Genomic DNA, 16031 nt, shown 5'->3' with positions numbered 1-16031 from the left:
ACCAGCGCTTATTAGAGACAGCCTTCTATTTGAGCCACGTGTCTGTTTCCTTAATGCACACAGCTTTTTCCTAATCAATTGTTGAAAAGACTACGACACTATTTATTGTGACCATTATAAACATAATAACAAATCCATCACAGATCAGACTTGTAAATACTACAGTAGGCTTGCGATCATGCACCCGCTGATTTTGAACTTCAGCTCCATTCTCCCACTCATAGAGCCCCATGGTGGAGGTGTCATAATAGCCATAACATCTAGCGATCAAACAAGGAAATGGTTCCAATCGTTTTTCCATCAATTATTTTTTCCATTGGGGATTTTAGAAACACTTAAAATTAAGGGCTGTGTTTTCTGTAGGCTTACCCTGGCGTGACATTTTGATAACCATGCAACTCTCTCGGACAAGGTGACTTATTATTTATTTATTTATTTATTGTCATTTTTACCCCCTTTTCTCCCCAATTTCGTGATTACTATCTTGTCTCATCGCTGCAACTCACCAACGGGCTCGGAAGAGGCGAAGGTCGAGTCATGGGTCCTCCGGAACATGACCCGTCAAACCGCACTTCTTAAAACCCGCTCGCTTAACCCGGAAGCCAGCCGTACCAATGTGTCGGAGGAAACACTGTTTAACTGACGATCGGGGTCAGCCTGCAGGCGCCCGGCCAACCACAAGGAGGCGCAGGAGTGTGATGAGCCAAGAGGTTGTAGTGACACTGCAACACTGCGATGCAGTGCCTTAGAACGCTGCGCCACTCGGGAAGCCCGGACAAGGCGACTTTTGCCTATATATTCATCTCTATTTACTCTGATTCAAAAATGCTACTTAGCATTAAAGTAGACATGCAAAACTACAAATCCCTGCAAACTCATTTCTAGCTGACACCTTTGCTAACAAGTATGGTGTCAATGTTAAACTTGCACAAGACAGTTAACACAATTGTAAATGTAAAGAATTGTAGCCAATTTATTCATTACTACATTAAGCTAACATTAGATAGTTAATCCAGAGATTCTTACCTTATCTCATCCAGATCATCAGGGCATTTGTAGTTCTTTATGATAGCCACATTAGCAGCTAATTAGCTTTTCATTTTAGGGGGTAAATACAGGCTAATATATTGATAAAAGTCACCTTGTCCTGGAGAGATTTACACGGTTATCAAAACGTCATGCCAGGGTAAGCTTACACGAAATACAGCCCTTATTTTAAGTGTTTCTAAAGTGGTGCAAAAACAATTGGAACCATTTCCCTGTTTGACAGCTAGGTTTTATGGGTATTATGAATCATACTGTGATACTCTATTGCGCATTGTATCCATGTAGTTGCATCGATATCACAGCACATAGACTTCAGTATTCAATGTTTGACCATGTCAAACCAGACTGCTGTCTCATATAATGATGTTGCTCCTCTTTATCTTCTTTATGGTGCTCACTGATCACTCTTAATCAATTTATTTAGACCTGCCGTTTATTTGAAATATACGTTTATTTGCTGAAATCTGTGCTGATGCCCGGCTATTAAAAGGGACAGACAGCTATTTGAGATTGAGGTTTTACAGTATGTGAACATTCGACAAAACACAACACTTCTATATCAACAATCTAGACAACATGTAACGATTGTCGTCTGGAGAAGGAGAGGAGGACCAAGGTGCAGCGTGGTAAGTGGTCATATTTTTTAAATAAAATACGAAAACACTTGACAAACAACAAAAACGACAAACGAACAGTCCTGAAAGGTGAAACAAAACACTAAACAGGAAACAACCACCCACAAACAAAAGTGGGAAAACAGGCTACCTAAATATGGCTCCCAATCAGAGACAACGATAAACAGCTGCCTCTGATTGGGAACCACACCAGGCCAAACACACAGAAACAGAAAACATAGACCTACAACATAGAATACCCAGACATAGAATACCCACCCACATCACACCCTGACCAAACTAAAAATAGAAACATACAAAACAATCTACGGTCAGGGCGTGACAGTACCCCCCCACCAAAGGTGCGGACTCCGGCCGCAAAACCTGAACCAATAGGGGAGGGTCTGGGTGGGCATTTCACCGCGGTGGCGGCTCTGGTGCGGGACGTGGACCCTTACCGCCGACACCGGACCGGGGACCCTCGTAGCGGTCCCCGGACAGGAGGGAGACTCTGGCTGCTCCGGACAGGTGGGAGACTCTGGCTGCTCCGGACAGGAGGGAGACTCTGGCTGCTCCGGACAGGAGGGAGACTCTGGCTGCTCCGGACAGGAGGGAGACTCTGGCTGCTCCGGACAGGAGGGAGACTCTGGCTGCTCCGGACAGGAGGGAGACTCTGGCTGCTCCGGACAGGAGGGAGACTCTGGCTGCTCCGGACAGGAGGGAGACTCTGGCTGCTCCGGACAGGAGGGAGACTCTGGCTGCTCCGGACAGGAGGGAGACTCTGGCTGCTCCGGACAGGAGGGAGACTCTGGCTGCTCCGGACTGAAGCCCGTCGCTGGAGGCTCCGGACTAGAGGGCGTCGCTGGAGGCTCCGGACTAGAGGGCGACGCTGGAGGCTCCGGACTAGAGGGCGTCGCTGGAGGCTTCTTGCCATGGATCATCACTGGAGGTTTCGTGCCATGGATCATCACTGGAGGCTTCGTGCCATGGATCATCACTGGAGGCTTCGTGCCATGGATCATCACTGGAGGCTTCGTGCCATGGATTATCACTGGAGGCTTCTTGCCATGGATTATCACTGGAGGCTTCGTGCCATGGATCATCACTGGAGGCTTCTTGCCATGGATCATCACTGGAGGCTTCGTGCCATGGATCATCACTGGAGGCTTCGTGCCATGGATCATCACTGGAGGCTTCGTGCCATGGACCATCACTGGAGGCTTCTTGCCATGGACCATCACTGGAGGCTTCTTGCCATGGATCATCACTGGAGGCTTCTTGCCATGGATTATCACAGGAGGCTTTGTTCTGGGAGAAGGCACAGGACTCACCAGGCTGGGGAGACATGCAGGAGGGTTAGAGTTTAGCACAGGCACATGACTCACCAGGCTGGGGAGGCATGCAGGAGGCCTTGTCCTTGGCCGAGGCACCGGATACACTGGGCCGTGGAGGCACACTGGAGGTCTCGAGCAAAGAGCCTGCACAACCCGTCCTGGCTGTATGGTGACTTTGGCCCTGCACGTGCGGGGCGCAGGCACAGGACGCACTGGGCTGTGCAGACGTACTGGAGACACAGTGTGCAGAGCTGGCGCAGGATAACCCGGGCCGAGGAGACGCACTAGAGGCCTGGAGAGCAGGGCTGGCACACTCCTTCCTGGCTCGATGCCCACTCTTGCCCGGCAGATGCGAGGAGCTGCGATGTAACGTACCGGGCTATGAACACGTACTGGAGACACTGTGCGCTCCACCGCATAGCACGGTGCCTGACCAGTACGACGCTCACCACGGTAAGCACGGGGAGTTAGCTCAGGTCTTCTACCTGACCTGCCAATCTCCCCGTGTGCCACCCCCCAAAAAAGTTCTGGGGCTGCCTCTCGGGTTTCCTTGCCAACCGTGTTCCCTCATACCGCCGGTTCCTTTCTCCTGCTGCCTCCGCTCTCCTGGCTGCCTCCACCTGTTCCCATGGAAGGTGATCCCTTCCAGCCAGAATCTCCTCCCATGTGTAAGATCCCTTATTATAAAATACGAAAACACTTGACAAACGAACAGTCCTGAAAGGTGAAACAAAACACTAAACAGGAAACAACCACCCACAAACAAAAGTGGGAAAACAGGCTACCTAAATATGGCTCCCAATCAGAGATAACGATAGACAGCTGCCTCTGATTGGGAACCACACCAGGCCAAACACACAGAAACAGAAAACCTAGACCTACAACATAGAATACCCAGACATAGAATACCCACCTACATCACACCCTGACCAAACTAAAAATAGAAACATACAAAACAATCTACGGTCAGGGCGTGACACAAGACAACATTTCTGTCACTTAGAAAGTTGTTTTTGACATTTTTGTTTTAAGCCTATCCCAAACCTTAACCCTTACCTTAACCATTCAGAGTTAATGCCCTTACCTTAAGAATTCAGATGTAATGCCTAAACTTAAAACCAACCTTAAAAATGCTAAGTTTATGCCTAAACTTAACCTTAAACACTTTGAAATTGGACGATTGGAACAACTTCGAAATCGGACTTTTGAGAAACATGGATGAACGTCTAATTCTGATGTGAGAATGTGTAGGTCTAGACAACATAATGTCTGACAATGGAGCTCAGTTTAGTGTAACGGTACTCAAATAGTTGTGTAATGCTATATTACTACAGAAAACCAGAAGACAGAAGAAAGTCTCTCTCTTACACACACACACACATCATATACATACACACGCATGCACACACACACACACACACACACACACACACACACACACACACACACACACACACACACACACACACACACACACACACACACACACACACACATACATGCACGCACGCACGCACGCACGCACGCACGCACGCACACACGCACACACAACTACACCTACTCATATACACATACAGTATACACAGAAGCTGAGGTTTCAACCTGTGGTGTGTTGCTCTATGCAGGTGTGCTGAGGATGTGACAGACGGATCCCAGTACTTTGTGCTGTTGATGATCACAGACGGAGTCATCTCAGACATGGTGCAGACCAAGGAGGCTGTGGTCAATGTGAGTGCTTATCGTATGTGTGTGTGTTATCGGCACATATACGTGTGTATATACGTATGTGTGTGTGTTATCGGCACATATACCTCACACATCACCTTTGTGTGTTATCCCCTTTCTCACAGGCTGCCGCGCTGCCCATGTCTATCATCATAGTGGGAGTAGGCCCTGCTGAGTTTGACGGTAAGTGTGTGTGTGTGCGCATGTGCATCCGGCATGTGTGTGTGCGCACACCCAAAGTAGCTAGCTAGCTCCACTGTCAAAAAAGCCATTCAAGCCTTTTAAAGTTCACAGCTTCTGATCAGAGGCTTCACAGCCTGTGAAGTGCACTAACGATCAGCAGGGTAGGTGACAAAACAACACTTACTGCAATCTCCTTCCCAAAGGTTTTAGGAACTGGTGAATCCCCTCCTCGCTCTCCCCCTGCCTTGGCGCTACAGCGAGGATGCCCATCCCTCCTCCTGCAGAGCTGGGCTTTTGCTCTGGACCTGTTACACTCTTCTAACACACTTGAGCGGATCCTGACGAGCAGCATGAGTCTTATAGTAGGGTTGGAACAAAAGCCTGCACGCCCAAGGTGCACTGGGCGGAGTAAAACTAACGTTATTAGTAGCTGTCCAGGAAGAGGGGAGTGTTCATTCCTTCTCCCCATCCCAAAGAATCATTAGCATTGCATTAGCCTCATTGGTAACAGGTCGTGACTCCTGTGTCATGTCTCTCAGTGGAGGGGAACTCAGAGTGAGTGACTCCTGGATCGTATTCAGTAGGGCAGGCCATGGAAAACGTTTTAAAATGTCTTGCAATCGAACACGAAATGAGCAATGTCCATGACGTCCCTCCCTGTTTCAGTCCATTTCTTCCGTATGGTGCCTAATGAACACACACCCGATGGGTCAGCCTTTGGCTCTGTTACCTGGGTCACCTGGCTTTAGCTCAGAAGGCTAATGGCAGAGCAGAATAATATTACAATGTAAACAATCCATTCACTCACATTGTTTACTCGTGGTACCATTTTGTTTTGCTAACAGTAATATGCAGCAGGAGATAATTCTGTTGGGGTAATATCCTTCTCTACCTACCATGCTCATTTTTATCTGTTATGGGAATTTCGTTATCAATGTTCATAAACTTCAATTAATCTACTCAGTCTGCAACCCAGAGTTTGTAAGATTCTGGTTGAATGAAACAGACAAGAGTCCCAGCTTACAATAGTCAAAATGTTTATTCACGAGAGCACTCTGAAGTCCATTATACAAAGACATCCATTTTATACCTTGCTCCTTACTTACGCACATACTTCCATACAAACAGTAGATATCCTACGTACATACATACACACGAACAGTAGGTGAGTTGTATCCTTCTCCAGAGTTCTCACCACTGTGTATCACTACCCAGCCGACAGTTCCATTCCCCCGAGATTAGGGAAACCTTGAGAAGTACTCCCTGTCCTATCATAAGTTTCTCAGAGTTCTAGCCAGGTCGGGTCAAACACAGTTTAATTGTTCTCTGTATTTTCTTAGGCACACACATACACACACATTTCTCTCCCTTACAGGTCTCTTTTGAACCTAGTTGGACTTACGTTTAATACTTTAATTATTCCTTATACCTGCTACATAAACTATAATCCCTAATAGTTAGGTTTCAGGGTGGAATTATTTAATCATTATCTTTAAGCATATCAATTATTTTATCATTATCCCTGGGTAATGATGACAATGCAGCAAGTGCACAATGGCCTGGCCAAGGGAAATCCTGAAATGGCACTCCAAGGAACGGGATTGTGGATGCCTCCCTTATGCCTGTGGTCAAAAGGAGTGGACTAAATAGTGAATAGGGTGCAATTTGAAATTAAGCCTGTGTCTTCCTCGCAAAGTGAGAAAGAGTTGTGTTGTGTTGACTGCTTGCTCCAGAGTGTGTGGTGGGTTGACTGCTTGCTCCAGAGTGTGTGGTGGGTTGACTGCTTGCTCCAGAGTGTGTGGTGGGTTGACTGCTTGCTCCAGAGTGTGTGGTGGGTTGACTGCTTGCTCCAGAGTGTGTGGTGGGTTGACTGCTTGCTCCAGAGTGTGTGGTGGATGGAGAATCTTCATAACTTTAACTTTAAATGTTCTATAGGAAGAGGGGTATTTGATTCATCTACACTTTCATATCCTCCTTTAGCTCAGTCAGAAGGAAGCTGGGGAACTCTCTCTCCACAGGGAGCCTATGCAAACAAACGGTCACGCACGCACGCACACACACACACACACACACACACACACACACACACACACACACACACACACACACACACACACACACACACACACACACACACACACACACTTGAATGCGACTCTTAAAGGCCCAGTGCAGTCAAAAACATGATTCTCTGTCTTTTATATATATTTCCACGCTATAAGGTTGGAATAATACTGTGAAATTGTGAATATGATGATAATGATGATGATAATACATTTTAGTATAAGAGCTGTTTGAAAAGACTGCCGGAAATTTCAGCCTGTTTTGGTGAGATGGAGTTTTGGCCTGACTGTTGACATCACAAGACGGTAAATTAGCTAATTGACCAATAAGAAAGAGAGTTCCACACCTAGCTGCCAATAACAGCTAGTTTTCAGTTTTCCCCTCCCAACTCAGAACATTCCCAGACAGTCCAAGCTAAATTATTGCTTGAGAAAATGCTCTTTGCTACGAAGCTATTTATTTTTGTCTATTTTAAATGAAAACAGAAATGAAATTAATTGTTACACAGAAATGATTGTATTTTGAGATAAAAACGGCTGCATTGGACCTTTAAGCACCATCTTCTCTCCTCTCTCTTCTGCTATTACCATCATCCCCTCTCTTACGCTCTCTTTCTCTGTAAATCTTTCCATCACGCCATTCCTCTCTCCAAATCCCCCACATGTTTTGATGAAGCCGTTTTTCTGTGGGTGTTTGTGTGTGTGTCTGTACGTGTGTGTGTCTGAGGGTGTTTGTGTGTGTATGTGCGTGCGGTGAACGTGTGTGCATCATCAGTGTGTATTAAGCACCCCTGTGCCTGTAGGTGTACATACACACACATACACACACATACACACACATGCATGGGTAGGAAATTCATGGACAACAGAAGATGTGTCCGAGTATGTGAGAGTGTGTGCATGTATGTGTGTGTTTGTGTGTGTGTCGTGTGTGACATTCATAGGGAACAGAAGGCGGAGAGTGTGTGAGAGTGCATGTGTGTATGCACCCCTCTGTCTGTGTGTGTGTGCGTGTGTGACATTCAAGGGAGCAGGAGGCTCTGTATAAGTCCCTGTGACTCAGGGGATGCCCCCCACATGCCCGGGTTTACCCAAGGCACCTGGCCCCCTTCCCTGCCCTCCTGCTGTCCCTTCACCCCCTCTCTCTTCCTCTGCACTGCTATACCCTGCCTACAGCCATCTGTCATCTCTGTACTGCCATTTATAATATCCCCAGTCAGTCTTCTCCAAACAGGCCGCATGATCTTGTCCCAATAGGTATAACTGGCTCCCTTTCCTTCATGACCACTGATGGGTTAAAGCACTGGATAGGTCTCCAGCCCATTCCCATTCCTCAATACCAAAACAGATTTCAGTATCCATGGTGTAGTCCAAGGTTATTCAACTCTGACCCTACAAGGTCCGGAGCCTGCTGGTTTTGTGTTCTACCTGATAATTAATTGCACACACCTGGTGTCCCAGGTCTAAATCAGTCCCTTATTAGAGGGGACAATGAAAAAATGCAGTGGAACTGGCTTTGAGGTCCAGAGTTGAGTTCAAATCAAATTTTATTGGTCACATGCACATGGTTAGCAGATGTTAATGCGAGTGTAGCGAAATGCTTGTGCTTCTAGTTCCGTCAGTGTAGTAATAGCTAACAATTCCCCAACAACTACCTAAAACACACAAGGGGTGAATGAGAATATGTACATATAAGTATATGGATGAGCGATGGCCGAGCGGCATAGGCAAGGTGCAGTAGATGGTGTAAAATACAGTATATAGTACATGTGATATGAGTAATGTAAGATATGTAAACATTTTTAAAGTGCCATTATTTTAAGTGGTATTATTTAAAGTGACGTGTGATCCATTTATTAAAGTGTCCAGTGATTGGGTCTCAATGTGGGCAGCAGCCTCTCTAAGTTAGTGATTGCTGTTTAGCAGTCTGATGGCCTTGAGATAAAAGCTGTTTTTCAATCTCTCGGTCCCAGCTTTGATGCACCTGTATTGACAACGCCTTCTGGATGATTGAGGTGTGAACAGGCAGTAGCTCGGGTGGTTGTTGTCCTTGATGATCACCCTCTGGAGAGCCTTGCGGTTGAGGGTGGTACAGTTGCCGTACCAGGATGCTCTCGATTGTGCATCTGTAAAAGTTTGTCAGGGTTTTGGGTGACAAGCCAAATTTCTTCAGCCTCCTGAGGTTGAAGAGGTGCTGTTTCGCCTTCTTCACCACACTGGCTGTGTGGGTGGACCATTTCAGTTTGTCTGTGATGTGTACGCCGAGGAACTTAAAACTTTCCACCTTCTCCACTGCTATCCCTTCGATGTGGATAGGGGGGTGCTCCCTCTGAAGTCCACGATCATCTCCTTTTTCTTGTTGACGTTGAGTGAGAGGTTGTTTTCCTGACACCACACTCCGTGTGCCCTCACCTCCTCCCTGTAGGCTAAGTCCAGGACCCAGTTGCACAGGGGTTGAGACCCCAGGGCCTCCAGCTTGATGGTGAGTTTGGAGGGTACTATGGTGTTGAATGCTGAGCTGTAGTTAATGAACAGCATTCTTTCATAGGTATTCCTTTTGTCCAGATGGGATAGGGCAGTGTGATGGCGATAGCGTCATCTGTGGACCTGTTGGGGTGGTATGCAAACTGAGGTGGCTCTAGGGTGGCCGGTAAGGTGGCGGTGGTGTTATAGGGGTTTAGACTATTAGAAAATGTACGGCATCCATATTAGGAAGTTGTACGTTCTCAGACAAGACTTCCTAATATAGATGCTGTAGATTATTATTAAAGGGGTAGAGCAGTTAAAAACACGATTGTCCTGTTTAAAATATGAAATAAATATATTTCCATAACACTGTGTAAAAAAAAAATTGAAATATATGCCCATAATACTATGAAATTGGGATAGAGCCTGTTCAGGTGGGATGGAGTTTTTTTGCCCAGATCATGATGTCATAATCTGATCTGATTGTAATAAACCAATGACAGTTATTCTGGGTAAGGGGGTGGGCTCTAGACCAACCTAACAGCCAATCAGGGTTGTGTATCTTCAAATTTGTTTCCTAATGCCCACACGGTCAGACTGAGCATTTCAAGGGCAAAAGGAGGTTCAGGGAAATAAATTATCCAAAATATATTTTGGAGTTATTTTCATTAAATAAACACACACAGTGATTTATTAGACATGCAGTGATGATTCTAAAAGCATGTAATAAAAAAGTATACATTGGAGCTTTAAAATCAGTCCTAATAATGTTAGTTTGAAGTTTGAGGATATTTTTTATTTAAATATGTTTTTTGGGGGGTTTTTGTAGAGGATTATGTCTTTACCCCAATATTGTTTTATTAGTTGAGCTTTTGGCAAACAAAGTGGCCTATGGTGCCATATTTACCACAAATCCAGCACACATTAAAAGAACCTATAACATTCTGTCTAACAATGGAGCTATGTGCCGTTATCTCTGTCTGACTCTACCTCTGTCTCTAACTCTGACTCCATCTCTCTTCCTACTGCTGTCCCATTTCTCTACCTCTGTCTCTGTCTCTAACTCTGACTCTCTGTCTCTGATTCTCTGTCTGACTCTCTCTCTCTGACTCTGACTATCTGTCTCTGTCTCTCTCTGCCTCTGCCTCTCTCTGCCTCTGCCTCTCTCTGACTGTCTGTCTTTCTCGGACTCTCTCTGTCTCTGACCCTCTCTGTCTCTGACCCTCTCTGTCTCTCTCGCTCTGTTTCTGACTCTGACTATCTGTCTCTACCTCTGCCTCTCTCTGACTCTGTATGTCTCTCTCTCTCTCTTTCTTTCTTTCTTTCTTTCTTTCTTTCTTTCTTTCTCTCTCTCTCTCTCTCTCTCTCTCTCTCTCTCTCTCTCTCTCTCTCTCTCTCTCTCTATCTCTCTGTCTGACTCTGACTCTCTCTGATACACTCTTTCTCTGTTTCTGTCTCTCTCTCTCTCTCTCTCTCTGTGTTTCTGACGCTCTCTCTCTCTGTCTCTCTCTCTCTCTGTTTCTGACACTCTCTGTCTCTCTCTCTGCTCTGTAGCGATGGAGGAACTGGACGGTGATGAGGTCAGAGTGTCCTCTAAGGGGCGCATTGCTGAGCGAGATATAGTTCAGTTTGTGCCGTTCCGGGACTACATCGACCGCCAGGGCAACCAGGTGCTGAGCATGGCACGGCTGGCCAAGGACGTGTTGGCAGAGATCCCCGAGCAGCTGCTGGGTTTCATGAAAACGAGAGACATCGAGCCCCAGCCTGCCCTCCCCACCTCCTCCACCACCACTACCGCCCCTCTAGGACTCAACAACCTGTGCATCTGAAAGCGGGGTTTGGGTGGGGTGGGGTCAGAGGTCGGGGGGGTCTTAGGTCTAGGGCCATAGGGCCATGGTTTGGACCATTTTCAGTTGCAGCGAATACCTGAAGAGACACACTGAAGCAGTTGGTGTGCACATGAACACACACACACACACACACACACACACACACACACACACACACACACACACACACACACACACACACACACACACACACACACACACACACACACACACACACACACACAGTTGCTGTCCTAGTCAGAGGGGTAGACTGCAACAGCACTGAAAGCTTTTTCACTATCGCTCCTTCCATGTTGAAGTCAACTATTTTCCTGATTCTTCTTTTATCTCACTGCCGTAGCGATGTCCTGCCTGGCGGACACAGCCCCCCTGCTGTGATGTAACGACTACAGCGGGGGTCAACGGGGGTCAAATGCAGCGTGACCTTTGGAGTGAGAACTGTTGGAACTGCCTCCGCGGTCGCCAGCCCCTTACCTAACCCTTAGCTTATTTCTTATTTAAGGGTTCAGGGATCGGTCGCAGTTAAACGTCAGAAAAACCAAGAGTTTGTGGACTTTTCGACGGACATAAAGAGAGATCGATGTTCACCTTTTTTTCCTATACCTCTCTAGTTCTGCATGCAATGAGTGTTTCATCCCTGCGTCTTCTTGTGGTCCGAAACAGAAACAGCAACAAACTGGCCGCTTGGGTTGCCATGGTAGTATTCTACTTTGACTAATGTATATTTTTCATGTGTATAATGACACTATAAACATTGCAGAAAGTCAGTTAATATCCAAAACAAGTGAAAGACACAAAGTATCTTCATGTTTGGTGTCTTCTCAGGGCATTTCTGGAGGCTTTTGGTTGAGTTTCTCAAAACGAGGGAGACAGAAACAATATGGCATCTGGACAGTTGTGGTCTCAGCCTCAGCAACTGGAGTCATTGTGTTTATATATCTTTACAACATTCTTTTTGCAAGGACTGGTTCGTCTTGTCCAGGGGTTGATTGAATAGGGAATATATTGTGCTATGCCAGTCCACACTATATGTATATAGGTAGTTGAATGTTACTTCTTGAAAAAATATATTCCTGATATATTCCACGTGTTGAAATGTATATGTTAATTAGGATGTCCTATGAAAAGCGTTATATTTCAGATCAGAAAATACATTTAGAGACAGAATGTGTAAATATTGAAATAACTTTGGCCATAAGGGCCTGCTAGCTGGCAATTGCTTACTTCTGTTCAGAGAAAAGCCTTCATCTTCAAAATGAAGGGTCGTAAATTGAAATCGGCTTGAGATGGAGCATAGCTTGAAATACTCCCACCTCCGTTTCTTTTCAACCACCATACAACTGGTTGTCTGACGTCCCTGCACAGGTCATTTCTGTCCCAAACATCGGTCTGAATATACCCCACTCTCCGAAGGTGTCTCAGGGGGAGTTGGAATATGCAAAAAGCACATTTCCAATTCACACATGCGTCTAAGTCACATGTATAATATAGAACAATAATAAGCACCCACCAAATTATTATTATTATATTAGTACAGTACCGAGTCAGCTATTTTAAAACTTGTCCTTGATTTCTTCCTTCCAAATTGAAACTTTTCCTAGCACCGGCTGCACGGTGATTAAAAATGATTAATTTATGAAGTGGTCGGTCAATGGTGGCAAAACCTGCTCCATCTTTCAAAATCTGTGGAGCGTGCTCCTGTTTAGATTGAGAAAGACTCGGCATGCGCTCGCTGAACAAAAGTGCTTAGATGTAGCAAAGAACGCATCAACGCTTCACGGTCACCATGTCCATCCATTTTTTCTGGAGAGAGAAGAGAAAGAGAAGGGGCCTCAGCATAAGTTCTTCTCAAAAGTGTGGTCCCTCGCCACAGCCTGTTTTGAGGGAGTTGGAAATGGCTGCTTTACATAGCAAATGTATGCATGATTTCTTTCCGCCACAGCTCTGGTTTCTGAGATATGGGTCTATATTTTCATTGTTGTTTTGGCTGGGCTCATATGCTCTACACTAGTTTGTTTACAATGCATGTAATGCATTCTTTTTTGTACTAGTCTTTTTATTATGCCTTTGTTCTTTGAGAAATGCCTGGCTAGAAGGGATCCTTCAAACAAAGTTTTTGTTTTGCATTCAAGCCTCTATTGGGATTTGTTTGATTTCTCTCTTTCTCTCTCTCTCTCTCTTTTTCTCTCTCTCACTCTCTCTCATTCTCTCTCTCTTTTTTTCTCTCTCTCTTTTTCTCTCTCTCTCTCTCTCTCTCTCTCTCTCTCTCTCTCTCTCTCTCTCTCTCTCTCTCTCTCTCTCTCTTTCACTCTCTCTCACTCTCTCTAACTCACTCTCTCTCATACACTGCACACACACACCTTTCTTCCCATCTCTCCATTCATTCACTCTCTCCTACATAGTGGTAGTTTACTACTAGTAAAAAGATAGCCATAACATTTTTGAACGTGCCAACAACGGACATGGCTTCTCTTGCAAAAAATGTATTTCTCTGTTAGTAAATTGCATAACAATAGTTTGTTAATGTCACCGTTCCATTTTCACATTAAGGAGAGTGCTTGGACCTAACCATATATTGGAAAGATTGTGGGGTGGCCCTTAGATACCCTGGGAAGAGAGAAACCATTAGGGGAAACGATCAAGCATTTGTGGCATTGTGACAGCAAGTCAACTAGAGATAATACCAGTGCTGGACTTGAACAACAGCTCACCTCAAATGTTCTACTGCTTGAGCTCCTGTTACTCTTATAAAACATTAGCTAAAAAGTATTGTGGGGCTGAGTACCGGAACCTATTTCAGTCCAAGTCAAGCACTGGCTATAGAATAACATGGACAGTAGTATGAAGGGTTGTCTTAGGACTTAGGAAGAGATATGGATATGTGGCCTTAAATCTGTCATAATCCCACGTTGTGTGTGTAGGGAGGATTCTATTTTTATATGATTCAATGAAGTCATAATTGCATTATTTTGCATGCTAACCTGATTAAACGACACACTGCTGATGGTTGTGGTCGTCAAAAATAACTGTTCTTCACATTTGAAATGGACTAAAACATTCCTATTTGGCGAGTGTTCTGTGCTTGGTTGGTTTTGTACGAGACTGGATTGTGTATTGAATTTTGTCAATGTTCTTTGTTGTACACTGTATAGTATACAAGAACTGCCAATATAATAACCTCAAAATATAATAGAACATTTAAATAGTAGATGGATTTCTAATAGACAATGTTTTTAGTGCATGTGTGTAACAGTGTTATAAAGTCAAAGTAAACCTCAATTCACATCACCTGTTGAACATTTTAGCATAAGGCATGACTGTCTGACTTTGTGTTCAGAGTAGCTTTTGCTTATAAGTATAACTAATGTAAATATATCTGAGTTCCTGTACAGAATATTATGTGATCAGTCTTCCTCTGGATTTTCTTTCTTAAATGACTCTGTAAATGTATATCAATGTCATTCCATGTCCATTTGTGTTGGTCAAAAACTATTTGTAAGTTTGTACATTTGTTTTATATATCTTTTGCTTAGAAATCAAATAAAGATATATTATTAAGACTCATCTCAGTATAAAAGTTGGTAGATTATGTTTGTTCTATGAATGAACAAAATCCTGTTTTAAGGAAAGTCAGTGACCTGGATAGTGCATCTCACTTCCCCAAAGAAATCCTCATATTCATTATTATTGTGCATGGTGGATGTCTGCCCTTACTGTAGTCTGTAACTATTACTTCTATGCCCAATTGGCCTACATGGTCATCTGTGAAATTTAGAGAAAGCCCTCGCAGTGAATTAGTAATACTGAGACTTTAATATGGACGAAAATACACCATATCTAGTTACATTAACACATTTATAGGTGTTATATATTAATGACATTACTGGTCATACATTGACCAACACTTTCAAGCATTTAAAATGTTTTTGTATATTAGTGTGCATGCTGACCATAGACTGTACAATGAGTGGACAAAACATTAGGAACACCTTAATATTGAGTTTTGCCCTCAGAACAGCCTCAATTCGTCAGGGCATGGACTCTACAAGGTGTCGAAACAGTTCCACAGGGATGCTGGCCCATGTTGACTCCAATGCTTCCCACAGTTATTTCAAGTTGGCTGGATGTTCTTTGGGTGGTGGACCATTCTTGATACACACAGGAAACTGTTGAGGGTGAAAAACCCAGCAGCATTGTGTAATGAACACGAGGGGAGACAGAGAGCTGGTTTCAAGCGCAGTGCACAGCAGGTGTTTATTGCAAAGGACCACAGGAGGAGGCAGGTAGCTGGGTCAAGGGGCAGGCAGAAGGTCATACACAGGGGTCCAAAAAGGCAACAGTACAGGCAGGGAAAAGGCTAGTAACGTAGTCCGGGAGATCAGGCAATAGGTAGATAACAGGAAATCCGATAGGCTAAAGTACAGGCAGGGAATAGCCAAAAGGCATCGTTAGTGAGGCAGGCAAAAACTATCATACACAGGAGGAGTAAATCACGGGAAACCCAGAGTTCCGAAAGACGTGTGTCACAAAACAAACAATACCTCACAGTGATGGGGTGCAAAGAACTGAACTAAATAGTGTGTGATAATGACATACAGGTGTGTGAACAGGTGATCAGAATTCAGGTGATTGGGATCTGGAAAGTGATCTGCGTTCAGGGGATCTATGTGTTTGAGAGTGTGAGTTGGAAGCAGACGTTACACGTTTCAATTCTTTCTTATTAGGGCGATGCACATGGGCTACTAATAT

The 16031-nt window shown here is 44.7% G+C and overlaps 1 protein-coding gene across 2 annotated transcripts in view; it reads left to right on the top strand.

Moving 5' to 3' along the window:
* The window catches only part of LOC139536251 (copine-9-like), a 147137-nt gene extending 132291 nt beyond the window's left edge, over positions 1-14846 (top strand). For both annotated transcript variants that reach the window (XM_071336610.1, XM_071336611.1), the window contains exons 18-20: positions 4621-4723; positions 4846-4903; positions 10987-14846. In XM_071336610.1, coding sequence (XP_071192711.1) covers positions 4621-4723; positions 4846-4903; positions 10987-11261 — 436 coding nt within the window. In that variant the 3' untranslated portion in view covers positions 11262-14846. The remainder of the gene's footprint in view (positions 1-4620; positions 4724-4845; positions 4904-10986) is intronic.
* The last annotated feature ends 1185 nt before the right edge of the window (positions 14847-16031 follow it).

The sequence above is a fragment of the Salvelinus alpinus genome, chromosome 12 (assembly GCF_045679555.1).
Source record: "Salvelinus alpinus chromosome 12, SLU_Salpinus.1, whole genome shotgun sequence".
In the NCBI taxonomy this organism is placed as follows: Eukaryota; Metazoa; Chordata; class Actinopteri; order Salmoniformes; family Salmonidae; genus Salvelinus; species Salvelinus alpinus.
Note: the sequence above shows the minus strand (reverse complement) of the source record. Positions and strands in the feature narration are given on the sequence as shown.